We start from the raw sequence: 25,709 nt of genomic DNA on the forward strand, positions 1-25,709 counted from the left end.
GGAGAAGTCATTATTATGGGGGACTTCAACTACCCTGAAATACATTGGAGTACAGAAACCTGCAGTTCCAAAAAGGTAATAGATTTTTGTCAATGAGGGGGGATACTGTTAGACCGAATATTAACCAACAGGCCAGACTGCATATCAAATGTAAGGGTTGAGGGTCACTTGGGTAATAGTGAGCACAAAATAATAAGTTTTCATGTATCCTTTAATAAGATGTGTAGAAGGGGGTTTGCAAGAACACTAAACTTCAGGAATGCAAATTTCCAACGGATGAGACGGTTATTAGCATCCTGAATAGGACCTGTGCACAATATACTGTACAAGTATTATTGGGATTAAACATGCTTAAAATAGGAGGAAACCACTATGACTAAATAGAGCTGTAAAAAGCACAATAAGTGACAAAAAGAAATCATTTAAAGAATTAAAGCAAGTAGGTAGTGATGAGGCGTTAAATAAATACAGATGATTAAATAAATTCTGTAAAAAGCAAATAAAGGCAGCTAAGATTGAGACAGAGAAACTCATTGCCAGAGAGAGTATAAATAATCCCAATATATTATTTAACCACATAAATAGTAACACTAAAAAATTATAGTGTTGGACCCCTTAAAAATAGTCTGGGTGAAATGGTGGATGAGGAAAAAGCCAATATGCTTAATGACTTTTTTCAACAGTATTTACACAAGACGATCCCATGACGGATAACATGATCAGTGATAACAAAAATTCTCCATTAAATTTCACCTGCTTAACCCGGTAGGAAAAATCACTAAAGTTGATAAATCAGCCCGGATGGGATAAACCCCTGAGTACTGCAGGAATTAAGTAGAGTCAATTATTTTTAATCTTAAAGATTCCATAATAACAGGGTCTGGCGTATAGTAAATGTGGTGCCAATTTTCAAAAAAAGGGGACAAAAACTGAACTTGGAAATTATAGGCCAGTAAGCTTAACCCCTACTGTGGGTAAAATCCTGGAGGATTTTCTAAGAGATACTATACTGGAGTATCTGAAGAAAAATAACCTCATGATCTAATATCAACATGGGTTTACGGGGGACTTCTCCTGTCAGACTAACAGACTAATCTGATAAGCTTCTATGAAGAGGTAAGTTCTGGACTGGACCAAGAAAACGCAGTGGATGTGATGTACATAGACTTTTCAAAAGCTTCTAATATGGTGCCACACAAAAGGTTGATACATAAAATGAGAACTATGGGGATAGGGGAAAATATGTGTAAGTGGGTTAAGAGCTGTCTCAGGACTAGGAAACAGAGGATGGTTATTTATGGAGCACACTCGGACTGGGTCGCGGTAAGCAGTGGGGTACCATAAGGGTCAGTGCTGGGCCCGCTTCTTTTAACATATTTATTAATTACCTTGTAGGGGACATAGAGAGTAGAATCTCAATATTTGCAGATGACACTAAACTCTGCAGGGTAATCAATACAGAGGAGGACAATTTAATATTACAGGAGGAATTATGTAAACTAGAAGCTTGGGCTGATAAATGGCAAAGGAGCTTTAATGGGGATAAATGTAAGGTCTTGCACTTGGTCAGAAGAAATAAGATGTATAATTATGTGCTTAATTGTAAAACACTGGGCAAAACTGTCACTGAAAAGGATCTGGGTGTATGGGTGGACGACAAACTTACATCTAGTGGCCAAGGTGAGGCAGCTGCTGTAAAGGAAATAAAATAATGGGATGCATTAAAAGAGGCATTGATGCTCATGAGGAGAACATAATTTTCACTAGTCACTAGTGCGACCACACTTAGAATACTGTGTACAGTTCTGGTCTCCAGAGTATAAGACAGACATAGCTGAACTGGAGCGGGTGCAGAGAAGAGCGACCAAGGTTATTAGGGAACTGGGGGGTCTGCAATACCAAGACAGGTTATTACACTTGGGGTTATTTAGTTTGGAAAATTGAAGGCTTAGTGCTGAGCTTATTACAATGTATAAATATATGAGGTGACAGTTTAAAGACCTTTCTAATGATCTTTTTACTCTTAGACCTGAGACCGGGACAAGGGGACATCCTCTACGTCTGGAGGAAAGAAGGTTTAATCATAATCACAGATGCACATTCTTTACTGTAAGAGCAGTGAGACTATGGAACTCTCTGCCATATGATGTTATAATGAGTGATTCCCTACTAAATTTTAAGAAGGGACTGGATACCTTTCTTGAAAAGTATATTGTTACAGGGTATATATACTAGATCCTTGATAGGGCGATGATCCAGGGAACCAGTCTGATTGCCGAATGTGGAGTCGGGAAGGAATTTTTTTCCCCAGTGTGGAGCTTAGTGTTTGCCGCATGGGGTTTTTTTTTTGCCTTTCTCTGGATCAACATGTTAGGCTATGGGTTGAACTGGATGGACTTAAAGTCTCCCTTCGAACTTAAATACTATGTTACTATGTCAATGGCTTCAATTTTTATTTTTGTAACAATACCTGTGTCTGGTGTACAAAATTGCTGTACCATTTCCGGAGCTCCTTTCATAAAAATGAGAAATTCATCTTCTCCCATGATCTCAACAATGACTGACATGCGCTGTAGGCTGGATGAGAAAGGAAACTGGTGCAGTATGGCTATACCCTCCGCTGGAACCTGATGGATGTTAATCAGTTTTGTCACTAAATATATTATTCTTATATTTCATAACAGCTTTGTTCCATTAAGTTCATGTTTAGACATGTAGAATAATATTGTATACTGTGCTATTCTAGCCCATCTGTTAATGCAACAATTGCATTCAGACATGAGACCAGATAGACAATTTGTAAATTGCAGAATCAGATATTTGCAGATTTTCTAATTCTGGTAGAAAATGTCTTCAACCTATTTGTTATAATATATTATATATTATTATTTATCCAAAAGAGTGATTGCTATCAATTTTTAGAGGGGTGTTGCTTCCCATAGAGGGTAAATTGGTTGGCTTAAAAAGGGACATTTATTAAGATGTGCCAAATTGTAAAAAAATTTAGGAACCAAAAAAGAACACCAACAGGTTGTGTAAATTTAAATGGAAGTGTCTAAAGATGCTCCAAGTATATCATCCTGCAGGAGCCACTGCAATTAATTTATATTTTTATTTTAAAGGTAACATGTGATGTCAAAAAATACCAATAATCTGCAGATATGGGGTTAAGCTACAGGTTTATAGTGTTCTGAAGCTGTGCGGCCGCCATACTGAAAGCCCAGCTAGTTAGAGGAAATTAACTTTATTCTTCTCCCACAATCTCGGGCTTTCAGTCATAGAGATACAGCCAGTGCGGCTTCAGTCATCACTCAATGCATTGTGAGAGGAGGTTGAAATCACGTCCCGGCACTGACTGACAGCCAGCTCTTCAGTGCATCAGTGCAGAGACAGCTGTCAGTGCAGGGCGTGGCTTCAACAGTAGCTCATGATCACTGAAGCTACGTGTCTATGACTGAAAGCCCCGAGGCTCCTAGTAGGAATAATACCGATTACCAGTTGCAATTTTTAATCTGCACCATTGTTTAAATAATCTAAATAATAATTACATTTTATATAAAATCATCAACATACTATAAAACTACAAATAAAAAACAATTATATATCACACTGCTATATGCACATTTGCTAAACTATATGCAGTAGAGGAACATGTTTGAACAAGGTGCGTTCTGGAGATTTTACCTTTTCAGAATCTAATCCAGGTTTAACAATTTTATATGACTGCGAGTCCTCATCTTCTTTGGGTTTTATGTCAGTATCTTGTAACACCTAAACATATGATCACATATTATTAATATGCACATAGCATATACTATGCTGATGTCATCACACACTTGTTTTGCTAAGCTAATTGTTTTATGAACTTTAAATAAGCATTCAGAAATGTGGAAGCAGAAATTATGAAACAGAAGGTTTACAAAATAGATAACATGTTTTTACATAGTAAGGCTGCTGAATGCATTCGGGCATTACTATGTATGTTCTGCTTTTAGGTGCAAGCAAATAAAATACATTTTCAAAATTCATAATTGATGCAACTGATGCAAGGTGACCCTATTCATTATTATGGTTTCTGCCTTGGTCCCATTATGTGTCCCTTTTTAGAATGGAAGAAAATGTGCATTTTACAGAACCTTTTTTACCCTTTCTAAAAACTGACATAAAGGAATCCAAATTTTTCAAACTGGAGTGCACTGAATCATCAGGTGGTTGGAGGTGCTTGTCGACAGATGTGCATCCCCAACATCCATAGATATGAACTTCACTGTACAATCCCAATTGTTAGTGATTTGTTTAGCACAGCGAGTACCTATCATTAATGCACAGAAATATTTAGTGCTTCAGGCGACAATGAATATGAAAAGTTTCAAATATCCTGAATTTCTTTTTAGATACCATATAGAAGTCTTCCATGTCTAAAAACCGCAGGACCAGTGTATGTATGGAGTTGCACAAGTGTAATGGGCCTTAAGCAGCATAGAGCCCATAAAACTCAATCTCCTCTTTAGGCCTCTTTCAGTCATCAGTGTGGTATCCATTTTCATATGTACCGGAGACACTTACACATGTAGACCCATTCAAGTGAATGGGTCTGTGCACATGTCAGTGTGTTTCCATAGACCGTGCATCCTCGGTCAGAATACTGTACATGTCTGTTTTTTCACAGCCGCAAAGTGTCCTGCACACATGCACACTTGTGACACGTGGATCACATCCATGTGTCATCAATGTGACATGCACTGACGCCAGGAGAGAGAAGAGGGGTGGAGGGCACTATCATATATCCATAATCTATGGTGTATTGACCTGGAGTATGTAAAAAAAAGTCAAATATATGCCAGGAAAGGAGATATACTATACACCAGGGATCACCAAACAATACAATTAGTATCAAAAAATTCTTTATTCAAGTAGTCTTAGAAAAACCACACACCAACAAATAATTAAAAACAATTAAACAGGACAAAAAAAAGCCCCCATGAGATGTTATATACCCCCTGAACACTATCCGGTCAATCCCATATGGAACCTATATATAGTAGGTTAGACACTGAATGATGAGGAAACACAATGAGAAGGATACTTGTACATGCATAGGAAAAAACTAAACCATTTAAATAATGAAGTATCACAATATGAGAGTAGATCCCCAAAAGCCTAGGGAAGAGAAATTCCTCCAATAGCAGACTTTACATAGAAAACTAAAAAATGGCTAAGGCTAGTTTCACACTAGCATATTTGCCCGCAGCGCACGGCGCTGCTAAGCCCCGCCCCCTGCCGTGCCCTCTCCGGTCATCTCCTCCTACTATCGCACATCCCTGCATGCGATCTGCGCACCCTATCTTTAGCATAGGGTGCGCTGGCTGTGTGCTAGTAGGATTTTGCATGTGCTGCGCTCTTTTGACGGTGCGCACATCGGCGCACTGTCAAAAGGGACCAGCGCACACAAAATCCTACTAGCGGACGGCCAGCTAATGCTAGTGTGAAACTAGCCTAAGAAGGCAGCAGTGCTGATTCTGACACCCTGATGTGTTAACCAGCCACTAGGTGGCTACTAGAATCCTGCATACAAGTCAATACATGAAATATTTTGTGATAGATTGGGACACATTGGAGAAGATGATTATAAGTGTGTGAACCAATACTAAAAGGTTAATGGCAGCAGTATCACAATAGATAAGGGAAAAAAAACAAGAACAGAGGGAGGAATGATTCCAATAAGCCACTTAACAGGAAAATGAATTGCAGTAGCAGGATAAAGGTTCACATACTAATACATTAATAAGAAAAATGGCCACTAGGTGGCTACCATAGATCCAAGACAGAGTCTGTGCCTAAAGAGCCTATTACAGAGATTTTAAGTAACATATACAGGAGATGTTACATCCTGCCCCTGATGAAGCCACTGATGTGGCGACACACTTTGGGCTAATGCCCCCTGACCCTTTGGCTTGGCAACATCCTGGTTATGCTCAATCTATCATGTTTGGTTCTCTGAAATTTTTCCACCTACTTGCATAGGTTTAACCATCTCCATCTCCTGTATGGCGCCTTATAGACTCCACTCCATTACTAACCCATGAGCTTGATGTCAACAGACAAGACAAAGGTGACGTCAACCCCACAAATATTACCCCACTTGCCACCGCTAGAGGGAAAGTAGCAAGAGCTAGGCAAAGCACCAGAATTGGCGCATCTATTAGATGTGCCTTTTATGGGTGGCTTCGGGCTGCTATTTTTAGGTTGAGGGGGTCACTATCCATGACCCCTTACCAGCCTGAGAATACCAGCCTCCAGTTGTCTGCTTCAGCAAGGCTGATTGTCAAAAATGGGGAGACCCAAGCCGTTTTGTTAAATTACTTAAATAATTTTAAAAAAGAGCATGGGAACCCCTGTATTCTTGATAACCAGTCATGCTAATGCTGACAGCTGAGGGTTGTAGCCGCCAGCTGTCAGTTTTGCCTTGCTGGTTCTCAAAAATACAGGAGAACCCAAGCTGGATTTTTAATTTATTTATTTATAGCACATGCGACCACTGATGAATGCTCCCATCAGCTGCCGCCTGCACTGACTGCTATTATCGGCAGCAAGTGTAGGCTGATGGGAGTAATTGTCCCATCAGCCTCCACCCGCTCTCACTGTTATCACTTGAATATAACGCTCATCATTCAACCCTGCTCTCACAGATCGCCAGCAGAGCAGGGGAGAATGATGAGAGCTAACTGTACTGCTGCTTCCCTTGCACTGCTACATGTGATACTGTTGTGGTACACGGACGGTACATGGTTGCCACATGTGTGCAGTAAGTTTTACACACACGGACATGGATATCTCCGGTACCATTTTTCCGGTACTGGAAATATTAGTACTTGTGAACCAAGCGTTACATATATTGTTCCTGTTGAATTAAGACAACAAGGAGAGTCAAAACGTCTCTTATTCATTGCCTCCTGAAACACCGAATATCTTTAGCCATTCATGATATGTACCTGCTGCACTAAATATATCCCTCAAGATTACATTTACTTGGAAGTGTGCATTGAAGTTCATTTCCACATAATGGAATCGAGACAACGAGTGGAGGCTTTCTGGTTCTGCTTTCATCAGTTATGCAAGGGACCCCGTGAGGACATGCGTTCTGTTTTTCTTTTTTCATAAAAAAGGATTTAGCTAGTGTGGTGCTAGAGGGACTTGTGCTGTAAGAGCTAAGAGGCACAGGGAGAATATAACAAGACCCAATGCCTTAAATATAGAATTTAGATACAGAGCAGGTACTGTAAATCAGGGAACATTTTCAGAAACTTCATTTTTGAATTTTTGTTATAGAGAACATACCCAGCCTGTACCCTCGAACATTTTCAGGTCCAGTGGGTCTCCCTGTATTTTGCCATCCAGAAAAATCAATGAATGACAACTGACCATTCCTACTAGAAGCGGACTCCATGGCAAGTTACTCCCTGGTGTAAATAAATAAACTTCCTGGAAGCTACAAGACAATTCAAATGTTATTGCAAAAATATTTTGGACATACAGTAAAATGTAGAATAAAATCAATCAAAAATGATAAGTGACTGTTCATCTAAAATAACTTCTGCGTTTTGAACATCAAAGTACAGGAAAAATGTATTTATTTCGGTCCAGGCTAGTCAACTACAATTTTTCTAAAGAAATTTTAATGATCCAAATAATTTCCATTGCTTTTTCCGATTTCTGAGCCATTACACATTCAAATTCTATTAGGATACTATTTCTATCAGTTTTATTAGGCTCAGATCACACAGCTCACTGGTTGGGAAAATACAGATGATGAGAGAATGGGACTGATGATGAACGGCATGGGCAAATGTTAAGTGTTAGGTGTTGGGCAGTGGACATTAAACCTCATAGCTAAAGTAGTGATATTGAGTGGCCTGATATACTATTAATGTGTTTAATCACTGAAAATTGAGCAAAACTGATCAAGGTCAATCAGAATGTATCTTTAATATAAGTATTGAGAAAGTATTTCCACTAATGAATATTGTGGATTGTAATACACTAATTCTATAGATTGACGTTTTCTCTATTTTGCCCTATTTCGTGTTTCTTCTACCACTTACTTAAACACATATATTGTTAACTTGTGTACTATTATGCAGTGTAAACTTACCTTCTGTTATCAGAGGGAACAATACCCCATAATTCCATTCCATCTTCTGTTAAAGTGCCTGTCTGTATAAAAAAAATCATTATTAATTATAAAGATGTTCATGGATATCTGAAAAAGGGCAGTCGCAAAAGATCTTAAAAACAATCAAAACCATAGCTCAAAAACATTTCATTGGTATGAAAATTAGTATTTTTTAAATTTACTGAAATTAAATATTTGCCACTATTCTCCACCTAACTTTTGGCTGTCAGTACTGGTTGTAATTTTGATGATACTCCTTTTGTAATCTCAAGCAAGCCTAGTGTAATCTCAAACAGAATGCCATTACTGACGTCAGATTTTTAGGGTTGGTCTATTGCATTTAGCAGTGAGCATTCACCAGTCAGGTATTATGGCTAGAGATGAGCGAATACTTCAATGTTCAGTTCGGCTCACGATCGCCAAATTTCTTATATAGACAGGTGTGTGCCTTTACAAATCAAGTCCTATCAGTTTAATGAAACACAGCTGGACTCTAATAAAGGAGTATAACCATCTCAAGGGGGATCACAAGGAAATAGACAGCATGTGACTTAAATATGAGTGTCTGAGCAAAGGGTCTGAATACTTATGACCATGTGATATTTCAGTTTTTCTTTTTTAATAAATTTGCAAAAATGTCTACATTTCTGTTTTTTTTTTCAATCAAGATGAAGTGGAGTTTGTACATTAATGAGAAATAAATGAATTTTTTTTGAATTTACCAAATGGCTGCAATGAAGCAAAGAGTGAAAAATGTAAAGGGGTCTGAATACTTTCCATACCCACTGTATGTATATATATATATATATATATATATATATATTTATATGTATGTATATACAAATATATATATATATATATATATATATATATATGTATATTGTAAACGGGGAGTACTCACTTGCCTAGTCGTTGAGGATTATACTGGGACATAAAGATTTAAAAAGTCCACTCGGTTTATTAGTACACAGCATAAACTGCTCTCCAGGAACTTTCTAATGTGCAGCCCCTTGTACATACTATGGATTACTGTCCGTTGGTTGTCAGCAACCACACAGGTTCCCAGATACCTCTTATCCTCAGAGGCAACCTACAAACACTTATCACTGACCCCGGTCAGTATCCCTCATGGTTGCCAAGCCGTCCTCTCCGGAGGTATGTCACAGACCTCACTCTGGCTCAGACTATTCCATATGTATCTACTGCATGTAATCCATCTCTTCAATCCTGTTGGCTCCTGCAGTGATTTTACACTACAGCAGCTGCTGCATTGCCGGCTTTTCTTGTATATATCTATGTACGTAATATTTATACATATATATGTCTGTGTCACTGACATCTAAATATATACAGTATGTATTCTATGTGTATATATCTATTGTATTCTAACCTGTCACTCTATGATTTTACTGAATGCGGCACATGAATTGACGGCTTTTATTCAATCGTTTACCAAATGTTACCGACTTTTTCCGATTTTAAGAAAAATGCTTGTGTTACCGATCATGAATCCGAATGTACCATATCCATGCAGAATTTATGTTTGCCAATAATTTTCCAAACATATTCACTCATCTCTAATTATGACATATGCTTAGTGCAGTCTTCTTCCAGAGTCAATCTTCATCTTAGTAAGAAATATTCTTCATTGCCAGTGCCTGCACAGTCTGTGTCTACCGCCACTGAGTTATCATCCTTACTGATGTGACAATGGCCTTCAGCTGTAGATTCTTCTAGCAGCTGAGGCTGCTAGAGGGGGAGGATTTGTTACTGTGTGATGAGGGCTTCTTCATGTGGATGGGGAGGGCCTGTAGCTATGGAGGGTGGGGTTGTTGCTACAGAGGGCATTTTTGGAGTAGAGTAGGAGGTTACTACTAGTTCTCATTTCAATGCCATAACACACCCCCCCTGGATGTTCTGTTCAGAACATCTAGAAAACCGTGCAAACTAGTGACAGAAAGTAAATTACTTATTGTCATAATTCTGCAGCCCAGATATGTACTGAGATTATGTGAAAAGCCCGGACAACCCCTTTAATGAATCAAGTTAGGCACAACGTGGCATGTGTGCTCCTCGATAAAATTTTACTCCAGTTAAAGAGTGGACTAAGATTTACGGAGTAAGGAACGCTACCACTTATTATAAATTTGACAAGTGGGGTCACCCCATTTCTGCCCACTTTGTCAGTGCCAGACAAAAACAGTGTGAAAAAGTTACAAAAGTCTAAAACAGCCATGGGTTGAGCAAACATTTTTTATGCTGGAATTCTGGCATAAAGGCATTGATGAATAGGGGCCATTATATTTTTGATCATAAAATAATTAGGCAACAAAACACATAACGATAATTTACCTTATCAAAACAAATAATATTTAGTTGTCCGCACATATTAATCCTCTGTGCACTTAGGCAAAATATGCCATTCCTCTGAAGCCTAGTTTGGGAATACAGTATACAGACTTGGACAGCTGCTGGCAGAGCTGCAGGAACGCCACCAGTAATGACAATAAATGACCAGAGGACAATTTCTGATGTGGAAGCCTAAATCATAAACATGAGACTGAATAAATGAAATGACTTATACTTACATCATAATTCACATAATAACTGTATAAGGATTTATGGCTGCAAAAGCTCTAATGGATGATAAGATATTAAATAACATAGCTCTGCCATGTGTCATAACAATACTGATAGTCAACATAGAAAATCTTTTATTACTATAGTCAAAATCGATAACAAGAGAAAATTCTATGTAAACTCCATAGTATGTCCTGATAACAATGACATTTCTTTTGTTATGTTATGTACTAACCTCTTCATCTACAGCCAAGTGAAGGAAGCAACATAGCATTTCGAAAAATGCGCCATGAATGTAAGTAAAAATAGTGTATACTCTATATGTCGGGTCACAAGCCAAAATTTTACTACTGGATAACTAAAATGGGAATTTTTTTTTCAGATGGAGTTTCTCCTTAAAGGAGCATTCTCAAGTTGTCTCTTGAACAGCAGACAACTTTCTATTTTTTTTTTACTTCCTAGATTCCGACAGGAGTGACGGTTCTTGTGGGCAACTCAGCTGTAGTATTAGTATAAGAGGAGAGACAGATGGCCGTAAAACTCAAGCCATGATTGCATCAAAGTGCACGGACTAGCCCAGCACCTTTCCTGACATGAACATGACAGCATGATATATTTCTATGCAGCTGTCAAGCTCAGGTCAGGAGAGCAGGCAATCAGTTATACTGCGTGTGCCTGTGCAACTTTGAATTAGGCTCAGCACAAATTCTGCTGTTCAACCATCAGTGGCTTTTTATGGGTCCATAATGTTATTATCATATTTGATATAGAAATAACAGGGCATTTGAACATGCACATAGCTCAGTGAGATCTGTGATTATGAGACCTGCTCTGAAAGCTGCTGATGGTGGGGACTGCTCATTTTGCAACGTTTAAAACAACAACTTAGAGATAATTTTAAGTGTATGAAATGTTTGACAAACATCTCTAAATCTAATGGAATTATTATTATTATTATTATTATTTATTATTAAAGTGCCATTTATTCCATGGCGCTTTACATGTGAGGAGGGGTATACATAATAAAAAGCAAGTACAGTAATCTTAAATGATATAAGTCATGACTGGTAAAGGAGGAGAGAGGATCCTGCCCAAGATGGCCCACAATCTACGAGGGATAGGTGAGGATACAGTAGGTGAGGATAGAGCTGGTCGTGCAGTGGCTTGGACAATCGGTGGTTACTGTAGGTTGTAGGCTTGTCGGAAGAGGTAGGTTTTCAGGTTCTTTTTGAAGATTTCGATGGTAGGCAAGAGTCTGACATGTTGTGGTAGAGAGTTCGTTCCAGAGTAGGGGTGTTGCGCGGGAGAAATCATGTATGCGATTGTGGGAACAGTAGATAAGAGGAGAGTAGAGAAGGAGATCTTGTGAGGATAGGAGGTTGTATGTAGGTAAGTACTGGGAGATGAAGTCACAGATGTATGCAGGACACAGGTTGTGGATGGCTTTGTATGCCATGGTTAGGGTTTTGAACTGGAGTCTGTGGGTAATGGGGAGCCAGTGCAGAGGTTGACAGAGGGGAAAGGTCGGGAAATAGCAGAGGGACAGGTGGATTAGTTGAGCAGCAGAGTTCAGAATAGATTGGAGGGGGGCGAGAGTGTTAGAGGGGAGGGCACAGAGCAGGAGGTTGCAGTAGTGAAGGCAGGAGATGATGAGGGCATGTACTAGGGTTTTTGCAGATTTGTGGTTAAGGAATGTACGGATCTGTGAAATGTTTTTGAGTTGAAGTTGGCAGGAAGTGGAAAGGGCTTAGATATGTGGTTTGAAAGCGAGATCTGTGTCAAGGATAACCCTAAGGCAGTAAGCTTGTGGTTATGGGGAGAGTGAGCAGCTATTTACTTTAATAGATAGGTCCGTTAGGTGGGTCAAGTGAGATGGGAGAGCGAGGTGAAGAGGTGGTGTGCGAGTGGGAGATGCTTGATGTCCGGTCTGTTAGGTATGATGTAATCCAAGATAGGGCCAAGTCTGTGATTTCAAGAGATGAGAGGGTCTGTAGTAATAGGGAGTGGTCCACGGTGTCAAAGTCAGAGGACAAGTCCAAGAGGAGGATGAGAGAGTAGTGTTGCTTGGCCTTGGTGGTTAATAGGTCATTGGTGACCTTAGTTAGGGCAGTTTCAGTGGAGTGGTGCAGCTGGAAGCCAGGTTGTAAGCGATCAAAGAGGGAGCAAGAGAGGTGGGCAGACAGTTCAAGATGGACATGTTGTTCCAGTAGTTTTGAGGCATAGGAGAGAAATGATATAGGGCTTTTTGAGGATAGGTGTGATTGAGGCATGTTTAAAGCTTGAGGGGAAAACTCCAGTTTTTAGTGATAGGATGAAGAGATGGGTTAGGGTTGGGATGAAGACTGTGGTGAGGTTTGGGTTGAAGTGGGATGGGATCAGGTCGAGTTCACAGGTGGTGAGATATTCCATTATTTAATGGAATAAAACATGTTATTTTTTCTATCTCTGAAAGACAGCTCTAATCTCCTGGTCTGTAAGGTTTTGTAATATGACACAGATAAACTCAGCTGCACTACCCTTTCCCCCACACTGACTAATGCAGGAGGTTAGACCAGGAGATCAGGGCTGTCTGTCATATATCTCACACTCTGCTTATGATTGTTCAACAATGTATCACACAGAGAGACAAAAAAATAAAGTATTTTATTTAGTGTTGAGCATTCCGATACCGCAAGTATCGGGTATTGGCCGATACTTGCTGTATCGGAATTCCGATACCGACTTCCGATATTTTTTCAATATCGGAAGTCGGCATCGGAATCGGAAGTTCAAAGTTGATTGACAGCCGAAATGACGTCATCATGATGCGCGGTGTGTGCGCATCATGATGCGCCGTCATTTCGGGCCTTCCGGGGGTCTCTGCCGGCCTGCCGGGGGGCTGTGCCGGCCTGCCGGGGGGCTGTGTGGACTGCCCGGGGTCTGTACCGGCCTGCCGGGGGGCTGTGCCGGCCTGCCGGTGGTCTGTGCACCCTGTGGGGGTCTGTACCGGCCTGCCGGGGGGCTGTGCCGGCCTGCCGGGGGGCTGTGCTGATGTCCGGGGGTCTGTGCAAGCATCGTCCGATGGGACTACAAGTCCCATCTGGCGATGCCTGCTACCATGACAGTGATTGACACATTAGCCAATGATGGGACAGTAGTAGTCCCATCATCCGGCTAATGTGTTAAATGTTAAAAAAAAAAATATATATATATATACTACATACATACTACATACATACTACATGCATGCTACATACATACTACATGCTACATACATACTACATATATACTACATGCATGCTACATACATACTACATGCTACATATATACTACATGCATGCTACATACATACTGCATGCTACATACATACTACATGCATGCTACATACATACTACATGCTACATACATACCACATATATACTACATACATACTACATGCATGCTACATGCTACATACATACCACATACATACTACATACATACTACATACATACTACATGCATGCTACATACATACTACATGCTACATACATAACACATATATACTACATGCATGCTACATACATACTACATGCTACATACATACCACATACATACTACATACATACTACATGCATGCTACATACATACTACATGCTACATACATACTACATATATACTACATGCATGCTACATACATACTGCATGCTACATACATACTACATACATACTACATGCATGCTACATGCATACTACATACATACTACATGCTACATACATACCACATATATACTACATACATACTACATGCATGCTACATACATACTACATGCTACATACATACCACATATATACTACATACATACTACATGCATGCTGCATACAATACATACATAGACATACAGTACATATAACATAGAGTAACATACTTACCAATACTTGTCACATTGTTCCCCGAAGCCATTGTCTTTTACGGAATAAATATTAACATAACAAACCACAAAAATACTCACCCATGATCCGAAGCAGTCCACGAGTGTGTCCCACGACGATCTTGGGTAGAGAACTGCAGCATCAGCTGATGCTGCCGTTCTCTATGGGCTGCAGGAATCCAATGACGGAAGGTAGGTATCCTTCCGCACTGTATTCCTCCGCCACTTAAAAAAAAAAAGTCCCTAGTCTCACTTTATGCCATTGCTGCGTGGGAAATTCCCACACAGCAATGGCATAAAGTGAGACTAGGGACTTTTTTTTTTTAAGTGGCGGAGGAATACAGTGCGGAAGGATACCTACCTTCCGTCATTGGATTCCTGCAGCCCGTAGAGAACGGCAGCATCAGCTGATGCTGCAGTTCTCTACCCAAGATCGTCGTGGGACACACTCGTGGACTGCTTCGGATCATGGGTGAGTATTTTTGTGGTTTGTTATGTTAATATTTATTCCGTAAAAGACAATGGCTTCGGGGAACAATGTGACAAGTATTGGTAAGTATGTTACTCTATGTTATATGTACTGTATGTCTATGTATGTATTGTATGAATGTATTGTATGTAGCATGCATGTAGTATGTATGTAGTATGTATGTAGTATGTATGTAGCATGTAGTATGTATGTAGCATGCATGTAGTATGTATGTAGCATGCATGTAGTATGTATGTAGCATGCATGTAGTATGTATGTAGCATATATGTAGCATTTAGTATGTATGTAGCATGCATGTAGTATGTATGTAGTATGTATGTAGCATGTAGTATGTATGTAGCATGCATGTAGTATATATGTAGTATGTATGTAGCATGTAGTATGTATGTAGCATGCATGTAGTATGTATGTAGCATGCATGTAGTATGTATGTAGCATGCATGTAGTATGTATGTAGCATGCATGTAGTATGTATGTAGTATGTATGTAGCATGCATGTAGTATGTATGTAGCATGCATGTAGTATGTAGCATGTATGTAGTATGCATGTAGTATATATGTAGTATGTATGTTACATGTAGTATATATGTAGTATGCATGTTGCATGCATGTAGTATGTAGCATGTATGTAGTATGCATGTAGTATATATGTAGTATGTATGTTACATGTAGTATATATGTAGTATGCATGTTGCATGCATGTAGTATATATGTTGTATGTATGTTGCATGCATGTAGTATATATATATAGTATGTATGTTGCATGTAGTATATATGTAGTATGAATGTAGCATGTATGTAGTATGAATGTAGCATGTATGTAGTATGCATGTTGCATGTAGTATATATGTAGTATGTATGTTACATGTAGCATGCATGTTGTATGTATGTAGCATGTATGTAGCATGTAATTTTTTTTTTTTTTTTTTTTTTTACATTCAACACATTAGCCGGATGATGGGACTACTACTGTCCCATCATTGGCTAATGTGTCAATCACTGTCATGGTAGCAGGCATCGCCCGATGGGACTTGTAGTCCCATCGGACGATGCCTGCACAGCCTCCCGGAGCCTGCACAGCCCCCCGGCAGGCCGGCACAGTCCCCCGGCAGGCCGGCACAGCCCCCCGGCAGGCCGGCACAGCCCACCGGAGCCTGCACAGACCACCGGCAGGCCGGCACAGCCCCCTGGCAGGCCGGCACAGACCACCAGAGCCTGCACAGACCCCCTGGCAGGCCGGCACAGCCCCCCGAAAGGCCCATACAGACCCCAGAGAGGCTGTACAAGGCAAAAACAGGGTTTTTCTTATTCCGATACCGGAAGTCCCATAGACTTGAATGGGACTTCCGGTATCGGAATCGGCGATACCGATACTTTTTTTTAAGATCGGCCGATCCATTCCGATCCGATACTTTGAAGTATCGGACGGTATCGCTCAACTCTAATTTTATTCCATTCTACAGGCACTTTTACATTGTGTGCCCGGTTCAACAAGAACAATTTGGTGAAATGACCTCATTAATTTTATTGTTAAGGAAGGTTCCTTTGAGAATGCATATACAATAGTGCTTTGAGAATACCTATTTTAGTCTGAAAAAAACCTTTTAGTATTACCTGCTAAAACAATTTATTATGACAAAACTGAAAAACAACTTACTCCACTTTTTGCAAAGACAATAGGTGTGTAAATCAATCCAATCACTGTAACTGCCACAAGCCCCAGTAAAAATCTGACTGCATCTCTGTGGAGTTTAAAGTTTACTGGTTTGGGGTAAAGGATAGACCTAACAAGATCACCTTTTGCTGTATTGAATCCTAATATATAAAAAATAGAGAATTGTTTAAAGAGTTTATACATAAATCCTCATACAACTTGGTATATATAATACAATTTGTTGCTGCTTATTTGATAAGTCATTGACAAGTCTACTTAAACAAAAGTTTTCTTAAGCCTTAACCCAATAAAGACCACATAACATGAGTTAATGACATGTTGTCGCATTGGTTACTGGTGTGCTCAAAAGCTTAGATACCCCGGCAGAATATTTTGTTTCTTGGCCTTTTTTCAGAGAATATGAATGATAACACCAAAACTTTTTCTCCACTCATGGTTAGTGGATGGGTTAAGCCATTTATTGTCAAACTACTGTGTTTTCTCTTTTTAAATCATAATGAAAACCCAAAACATCCAAATGACCCTGATCAAAAGTTTACATACCCCATTTCTTAATACTATGTATTGCTCCCTCTAACATCAATGACAGCTTGAAGTCTTTTGTGGTAATTGTGGATGAGGTTCTTTATTTTGTCAGATGGTAAAGCTGACCTCTCTTGGCAAAAAGTCTACAATTCATGGAAATTTCTGGGCTGTCTAGCATGAACTGCATGCTTGAGATCTCCCCAGAGTGGATCAATGATATTGAGGTCAGAAGACTGAGATAGCCACTCCAGAACCTTCACTTTGTTCTGCTTTGGATCATTGTCACATTGGAACGTCCAGATGCGTTCCATGCACTGCAGTATTTACTGATAATCTGCTGCATTCATCTTTCCTTCAACTTTGACCAAGTTTCCTGTGCCTTTGTAGCTCACACATCCCCAAAATATCAGCAATCCACCTGTGTGCTTTACAGTAGGAATGGTGTTCCTTTCATCATAGGCCTTGTTGACCTCTCTCCAAATGTAACGCTTATGGTTGGGGCCAAAAAGTTCAATTTTTGTCTCATCACTGAATTACCTTGTTCCAGAAGTTTTGAGGCTTGTCTCTGTGCTGTTTTGCATATTGTAGGGGAGATACGTTATGACATTTGTGCAGTAATGGCATTTTTCTAGCAACACAACCATGCAGCCCATTTTTCTTCAAGTGCCTCCTTATAGTGCATCTTGAAACAGCCACACTGCTAGTCGGGTATTTCAGCTGATTTTATTTCTGGGTATTTCTTTGCATCCCGAGCAATTTTCTTGGCAGTTGTGGATGAAATGTTTCTTAGTCTACCTGACCGTGGTTTTACTTTTCCAGAGCCCCTGATTTTCCATTTGTTAATCACAGTTTGAATACTGCTGACTGGCATTATCAATTCCTTGGATATCTTTTTGTATCCCTTATCTGTTTTATACAGTTCAACTACCTTTTCCCGCAGATCTGTTGACAATTCTTTTGCTTTCCCCATGACTCACAATCAAGAAACGTCAGTGGCTGGATGAAAGATGCAAGAGTCTGTCTTGGTTCCAGAAACTCACTCACTTTTAAACACACACTAATTACAAGCAAACAGGTCACATGTGAGGATATTTCCTTTAGTAGGCAGTCAAACCAATTTGTGTCAACTTCTGCGCATGTTATCAGGCCAAAATTACTAGGGTATGTGAACTTTTTATCAGGGTCATTGGGATGTTTTGGATTGTCATTATGATTTAAAAAGAGAAAACAAAGTAGTCTGACAATAAATGGCTTCACCCAACCACCAACCATGAGTGGAGAAAAAGTCTTGTTGTTATCATTCATATTCTCTGAAAAAAGGCCAAGAAAGCAAAAATTCTTCTTGGTACGTAAACTTCTGAGCACAACTGTATATTGAGTGGCACCTTACCAGACAAATGCTCAATGTGTTATATGTAGTGGCATCTGCCTATAACAACCAGAGTTTGTGCTGCCTGGGGTTGTTTAACAATTTAAATTCCAGTGCCAATCTTTGACAGTAGCATTTAACTAATGCAATCTGGTACACGCCTGCACTGGTTCCGATCAGCCCACCATGATATAATTGACAGAAACCAATGGGTTGTCTTGGCAGTCCGGGTGCTGCTGAAGACGTCTGTATTTGCCATCTTGGTAATTTTCACACTGAACTCCAATATTGTGATATTGTAGTTCAAGTGCTGTAAAAGAACTAAAAAATACAGTTAAACATAAAAATGTGTTAAAAGACACAGATAACATTAAAAAATACAAAAAAGTTTAAAAGGAAAAGAAAAATATAACATTTTTTCTATTACCAAATCCATAACATTCCAATCTATCAAGACACAAAATTATTTTCAACATTTGTTAAACATCCCCCTCAAAAAAACTAAAAAAAGCAAGAATAGCTGTTTTCTGTCCCTGCACTACCAGACCATTTTTTACCAAATAATGAATGCATAAATACAAAACAAAACAAAAAAATGGGGAAATTGTGTTCTTTTGACCACAATCTGTCTCCCATTTTTCATTACATGGTAAAGTGAAAGGAATCATTGAACACTAGAACTCATCCTGCAAAAACCAAGCCATCATACTACTGTATCAATGGAGAAATAAAAAGTTATGGAAGAACAGAAGTAAAAACTGAAAACTCCAAAACTGAAAATTTACCGATTTTGAAAATCGTCCAATTACACTGCATGATTATTGTGAATGACCAGGACTAAGGACTGCTTGTTTACAATGATCATGCAGTTTAAACAGGCTGCCAATCATCCTCTGAATGAGAAAAATGATCATCATTCATTCATTAGTTTACACAAAATTTCATCATTCTTGGCAGCACATGGGCATGAGCTGCCAAGAAAAATGGCAGCCTATGTGCACTGAAACTTCCATTATTGATCATTCAGAGTGTACCTGAAGTGGAATATAAACAAGCTATTAAATGACCATGAATTGGCAAATATTTATTGATCGGAGATTGGATTGACAATGCAAAATGGGTAACATAAACCTATGTTTGGCGTTAAGCCTAAGGTCTTTTTCCAGGCTTTTGCCTTTCATTAGTTTTAGCATTTCAAATTGACCACATCACAAAAAATAAAGGCTGGGGAGTTGAATAAACCATTTTTTTAGTTTTTAATTTATTATCTCCGTTGCTTTAATTATTTTGGTAGGAATTATCACCACCATCACTTTTATATATGTTCTCCCCTTCTGAGACAGGTATTTTCAAAATCTACACTCCACTATCGCTCTGGGTTTTTTTAGTACTTGTCAAGCACTCCTCTTTTCTCCACAGACTGTTGGCTGCCTTTTATTAGTGCTATGGTAGGTGAAAATCCGAATTTATTTATATACAGCTTAAAGTGAACCTGTCACATTGAAAAATGCTATTAACCTGCTGATTTAGGGCTAATCAGTAGGTTAGTAAAGCTAGAAAAGTTCTCGTCCACTATACTGAAAGTACAAAACCCAGGAGCAAGTGAACTTTTCTCGTGTTGGAGCCTTTAGCTTTCATTCACATAGGTTTGCTGGTGTGGCTACAGTCACCGCTCACAGAACTGTGATCGGAGACTAAAAGCACACCTTGGCACTTTGACTTGACTGACAGATGGTTCTGCACTAATACTTTGCTGAGCCGGCTGACAGTCATGGCACTGGAGCATGTTTAAAGGTGTGATTGGTAACTGCAGCAGCATAGGCCTGCCTGTATGACTGAAAGCCGGTGGCTCCTGAGAAGAATGCATTTATTTTTCTCCTGGGAGTCTTTCTTTCTCTATAGCGACTGGGTACAATCATAACATTATAAACCTTCAAACTAACCCTATATCTGCAAGTTAATAGTGTTACCTGATGTGACAGTTTCTCTTTAAAGGCAATCTGTCAGCATAAAAACACAGCACATTTTAGAGAACATAGTCCTAAAAATATTGTACGTTTAGTGTTTTAATTTGATTCTGTTTTGTCCCAAATTCTCCTTTATTCAGATATGATAACAAGGTACATGATATACCCCTTTGAATGGCAGAAGACTTCAGTGCACATTCCCACTCATGTATACTTTTTATACATCTATTTCCGCCCCGTACTCATTGACTGACAGCACAATTTCAAGCATAAACAAATACCACATTTGTACTCATTGTTGGAAACCAGCACAGATTGACTGCAAGGATCACGTGGCATTGTTATTCCCTAAAGAGCCAGTGACAAAACCACGGGAACGGCATCAGATGAGAGTATAAGTGTTATTATTCTACTATGGAGAAAAATAGGGATTGAGAAGGGTTTGCCTGAGTAGTAGACAACCCACTTAAGACATAACCAAATGACTAAATGTTGAGTAGTCAGTTCACCATGATATACCACACAATCAGTTTGCTGATATGCTTACTGTCATGATCCAGACAGGGCTTTGAATCCTGTCTTCTCCTTTTTCAGTTCTGGTCATGCCAGGGGTTAACTTTCTCAGCCACAGTCTGGTCTCAGGTTTGTTATTTATCTCCGCTGCGTCCTGCAGACCATGTCAGCTATAGTTTCTGCCTTCAGCGTGTGTAGCTGACCCTGCTTGCCCTGATTTGTTCTGCTGCTTGCTAACTGAACCCATTTCTGAACCTTTTCCGACTCAGTGTTTCCCTTTCATGTATTGACTCCCTGTCTTCACTTTTTTCCGGTCTGGTCATGCCAGGGGTTGACTTGGACACAGACTTGTTTTGACTCTTGTCTTTGGCATATCTGCTCCTGACTGGTACTGACCCATTTGGCTTGTTTTTGATGCTGCATTTGCTTATTCCTTTTGTACTGCGTTACAGTCTTATATCGACCCAGCTTGTTTGACTATTCTGCTGCCACCTGTTGGTGGCCTCACCGCTGCATTGCAGGTCTGACCATGCTGTGTGCAGTCCTCCCTCCACTTTATTGCCATCTAGTGAAGCTTGCATTTACCTGCATTGCAGCGGCATGACATTTTAACTGACCTCCTTCCTTCCAGTGGCAAATCTATACTCTGGGTGGTGGTGGATAGATTCAGTAAACAAAAGCATTTTGTACCTTTGGCAAGCCTGTCTAATGCTGAAATACTATCGAGGTTGTTTGTTGAACATGTGGTGCGGTTGCATGGTGTGCCTTTGAGTGTTGTTTCTGATAGAGGGGAACAATTTGTGTCCAAATTCTAGATGTTTTTTTGAAAAAGGTTAGGTATTAGTTTGGCCTTCTCCTTGGCCTATCATCATGAAACCAACGGTCAGACGGAGAGGAACAATCAGTCTCTTGAACAAATTTTGTGGAGTCTTGCCACGTCCAAGCAGGATGATTGATGCTCTTCGTTGCCAGTGGTGGAGTTTGCATTTAATAATCAGATCAATCAGTCGAAGGGTACCTCTCTGTTCTTTTGTAACTACGGTTTTCACCACCATTATGGTGAATTCTCTAGGCTGGATTCAGAGTGTCCTGGGGCTGATTTGGCTATTCTGTGGTTGTAGGAGGTTTGGAGGGAAGTCCAGAAGAACATTTGGGAGGCTCAGGGCAAACAAATATTTTGCTGACAAGTGACAGTCTTCAGGTCTGGTATTTTTAGTGGGGGATAAGGTATGGTTGTCTACTAAGAATATACAGTTGAAGGTTCCTTCTGTTAAGCTGGGTCCCATGTTTATTGGCCCTTACAAGATCATAGAGGTTGTTAACCCAGTTGCCTTTCGCTTGCGCCTTCCTCCATCACTTTGGATCCCCAATGTGTTCCATAAGTCCCTCCTGAAGTCATTTGTGTCTCCCTCTGTTGGGTCTCCATCCCTTCTGCCATCTGCCTTTGTGAATGGTCAGATTGAGTTTGAAGTGGAGTGTATTGTGGATTCTCGCATAGTCTGCCGTTCACTTCAGTATTTGGTTCATTGGAGGGGTTACGTCCTGAGGAGCGATTGTGGGTCCCAGCACGATCTGTCCATGCGGATCAATTGCTTCGGGCATTTCATTCACGTTATCCTGGGAAACCTGGTGTGTTATGAAAAGGTCACCGAGGAGGATGACAGAAATAGGCGAGGCCACCAGGAAACCTGAAAGGTTGGTCACTTAGTGGATTGCAGACCCCTAGTCCTAACAGTACAACTAACAGTAGCCATGGAGTGTACCTACGATGCCCTAGACGCCTCGGCACAGCCGGAGAACTAACTAAGCCTAAAGCAAGAAAGGTGAAATCTAAACTGCCCAAGAGTAGAACCCCAAAGAAACAGCCCCCAAACATATATTGTCCGTGAGACAAGATGAGGCACAAACACAGGCAGAAAATAGACTGAGCAAATGATGGGGCCCAAACTGTCTGGATAGGACAGGAAAGGAAAGACACTGTCTGCAATCACGCAAAACCCTAAAAATCCAACACGTCTGATGTACAATAAAACACTGAGGTCTCACGACCTCTCCCCATCAGCATTCTGGTGTGAACTGGCAGCAAAGCAAAGAGACCAATATAACAGGGGACTGAACAAACTGACACAAGCTGTAACATATGGAGCGGGGTCCAGCACAGCCCCAGCAGGGAGCAAGCTGAACCCTCACAGCAAATAAGAAAGAGGCAAAACCAGATCAGATGCAAAGGATTAGCAAATAAACAGCTTAACTGAAAAATGCTGGATCAGGCAGGAGACAGCAGACCTCAATATGCACAAGAAGAACTAATTACCAGCAACCACTGAGGGAAGCCTGCTCACTTATATCCTGCCAATCAGTAACCCCTGATTTCAAATCATCGTCGTCAGGTTGCAGACTTTCATCCCGGCCAGCTCCACTACCTGCAGTAACCACCAGAGGGAGCTCCGACTCAGAAGTCAGATCCAGAGAATTCACAACACTGGTGGTCCGGTGGCCCCCCTTGAGAGAAGGGTACTGTCATGATCCAGACAGGGTTTTGAATGCTGTCTTCACTTTTTTCCGGTCTGGCCATGCCAGGGGTTGATTTTCTCAGCCACAGTCTGGTCTTAGGTTTTCTATTTATCTATGCTGCATCCTGCAGACCATGTCAGCTATAGTTTCTGCCTACAGCGTGTGTAGTTGACCCTGTTTGCCCTGATTTGTTCTGCTGCTTGCTAACTGAACCCTTTTCTGTTTATCCCCTCTTCCCTTCCTGACTCAGTGTTTCCTTTTCATGTTTTGACTCCCTGGTTTTGACTTGGCTTGGACTCTGACTTGTTGTTTTGTCTCTTTTCTTTGGAATATCTGCTCCTGACTGGTGCTGACCCATTTGGCTTGTTTTGATGCTCCGATTGCTTATTCCTTTTGTACTTTGCTTCAGTCTTATATGAACCCAGCTTGTTTGACTATTCTGTTGCCACCTAGTGGTGGCCTCGCTGCTGCTGCATTGCAGGTCTTGCCTTGCTGTGTGCAGTCCTCCCTCCTGTCACGCCGGTGCTGCCTGGCAGGTCGGTACCAGCGCCGCCTGTCAGGTCGGGGCTGGCATCACCTGTTTCGCCGGGTCCCGCTCTGCCTGCTCCTGCTCCTGGGGTCTCCCCCTGACTCCCCGCCCACGACTCCAGCCGGCGTGCAGTGCCCCCAGTCTCCCATCCTGCAGCTCTGCATGGGGCTTCCTCCTCCTCCTCTGCTCCTATCCCGGGCATGTGCCTTAGGCCACGGGCGCGTGCTCTTCCCCTCACTTAACCCCTGCTGCACCAGCCCTGTGGAGTGATTACCAATCAAGCTCCAGCACAGGGTATATCAGGCGGCTCCTCCCTCATGGAGGCGCCTGATTATCGTGTGCCTTCCGTACGGTACTCTGGCCCCATCTGGTCTCTCCTGTCTCCAGTCACTCCTGACTCCAGTCGCTCCTGACTCCGGTCGCTCCTGACCCTCTGCCTTGTTTGTCTCATCCACACCTGAGCCGCCCCTCTTGGTATCAGCTGTCGTGATATTTGACTCCTTTGGGCCTGCTCCTAATGGTCCCTGTATAGGGGTTGGCAACATCTGGCCAGCTCGCCCCAGGGATCACGGTACCGTGACCCAGAGGGTCCACTCTTGCTACTACTTACACCTCCACTGTATTGCCATCTAGTGGAGCTTGAATTTACCTGCATTGCAGCAGCGTGACACTTGCATTACTTTTTGTATTTGTAGTATTTTATAGTACAGTGGGGAAAAAGGTATTTAGTAAGCCACCAATTAGGCAAGTTCTCCCACTTAAAAAGATGAGCGGAAAGAGGAACATATGAATGTCCCAGGGATCTTATAGTCCTGCTGTGTGTTTGGAATTTGGATTTTGTCTTTGGTCTCTATATGAATGCAGGTTTTGCATCTTCTCCCATTGCAAGGATATGTTCCTCTTGGTGAATCTGAGGGCATTGAACTTCAGATAATGATGTTTCTTAGATTGGGAGGTTGCCTGTAACATAGCAAGCAAGATCCCTGGGACATTCACATGTTCCTCTTCCAATGTGGTGTATTTAATTATATGCAATATATGTCCTGTGGGTGGCCTCTATGTTGGAGAAACAGGACAGAGAATGAGAGCAAGGATGAGGTCTCATCATCATACAATTACAGACAAAAAGCCCATTTACCTGTGGCTAAATATTTAGTCATTTTAAAAGGCAATTTAAAATCACAGAAACACAGGAGGGTGTGGGAGTACAAATTCATTACAATCTTTGATTCTATTCACACTGGATTTAGGCTGCTGTGTTGCCAGCCCATTCTTATCAATCTTCTTGGGTTCTACTCCCATAGCTGCTTTAACAGGTAGAGGAACAGGAGGGTTTCAGACGGTCATGGTCTGATGTGGTGGTTTCTTCACTGGTTTTGCCCGTCTGGAGCGCCTCTCAGATCTGGAAAGGGAAGACTTGGTAGGAGTAGCTGGACTAGGTACATCAAAGGCTTTACGGAGGCCACCAGGAAGGCCTCTAGGTCC

General features: G+C 40.8%; 1 protein-coding gene across 3 annotated transcripts in view; it reads right to left on the reverse strand.

The window, feature by feature from the left end:
* LOC141092481 (probable cation-transporting ATPase 13A4) overlaps window positions 1–25,709 on the reverse strand; it is a 401,167-nt gene that overhangs the window by 67,624 nt on the left and 307,834 nt on the right. For all 3 annotated transcript variants that reach the window (XM_073578652.1, XM_073578653.1, XM_073578651.1), the window contains 6 exons: window positions 16,790–16,947; window positions 10,526–10,714; window positions 8,153–8,214; window positions 7,339–7,489; window positions 3,685–3,771; window positions 2,471–2,627 (listed from right to left, as the gene is read on the reverse strand). In XM_073578652.1, coding sequence (XP_073434753.1) covers window positions 2,471–2,627; window positions 3,685–3,771; window positions 7,339–7,489; window positions 8,153–8,214; window positions 10,526–10,714; window positions 16,790–16,947 — 804 coding nt within the window. The remainder of the gene's footprint in view (window positions 1–2,470; window positions 2,628–3,684; window positions 3,772–7,338; window positions 7,490–8,152; window positions 8,215–10,525; window positions 10,715–16,789; window positions 16,948–25,709) is intronic.

The sequence above is a fragment of the Dendrobates tinctorius genome, unplaced genomic scaffold (genome assembly GCF_039654945.1).
Source record: "Dendrobates tinctorius isolate UK_male_01 unplaced genomic scaffold, ASM3965494v1 ptg000060l, whole genome shotgun sequence".
NCBI lineage: Eukaryota > Metazoa > Chordata > Amphibia > Anura > Dendrobatidae > Dendrobates > Dendrobates tinctorius.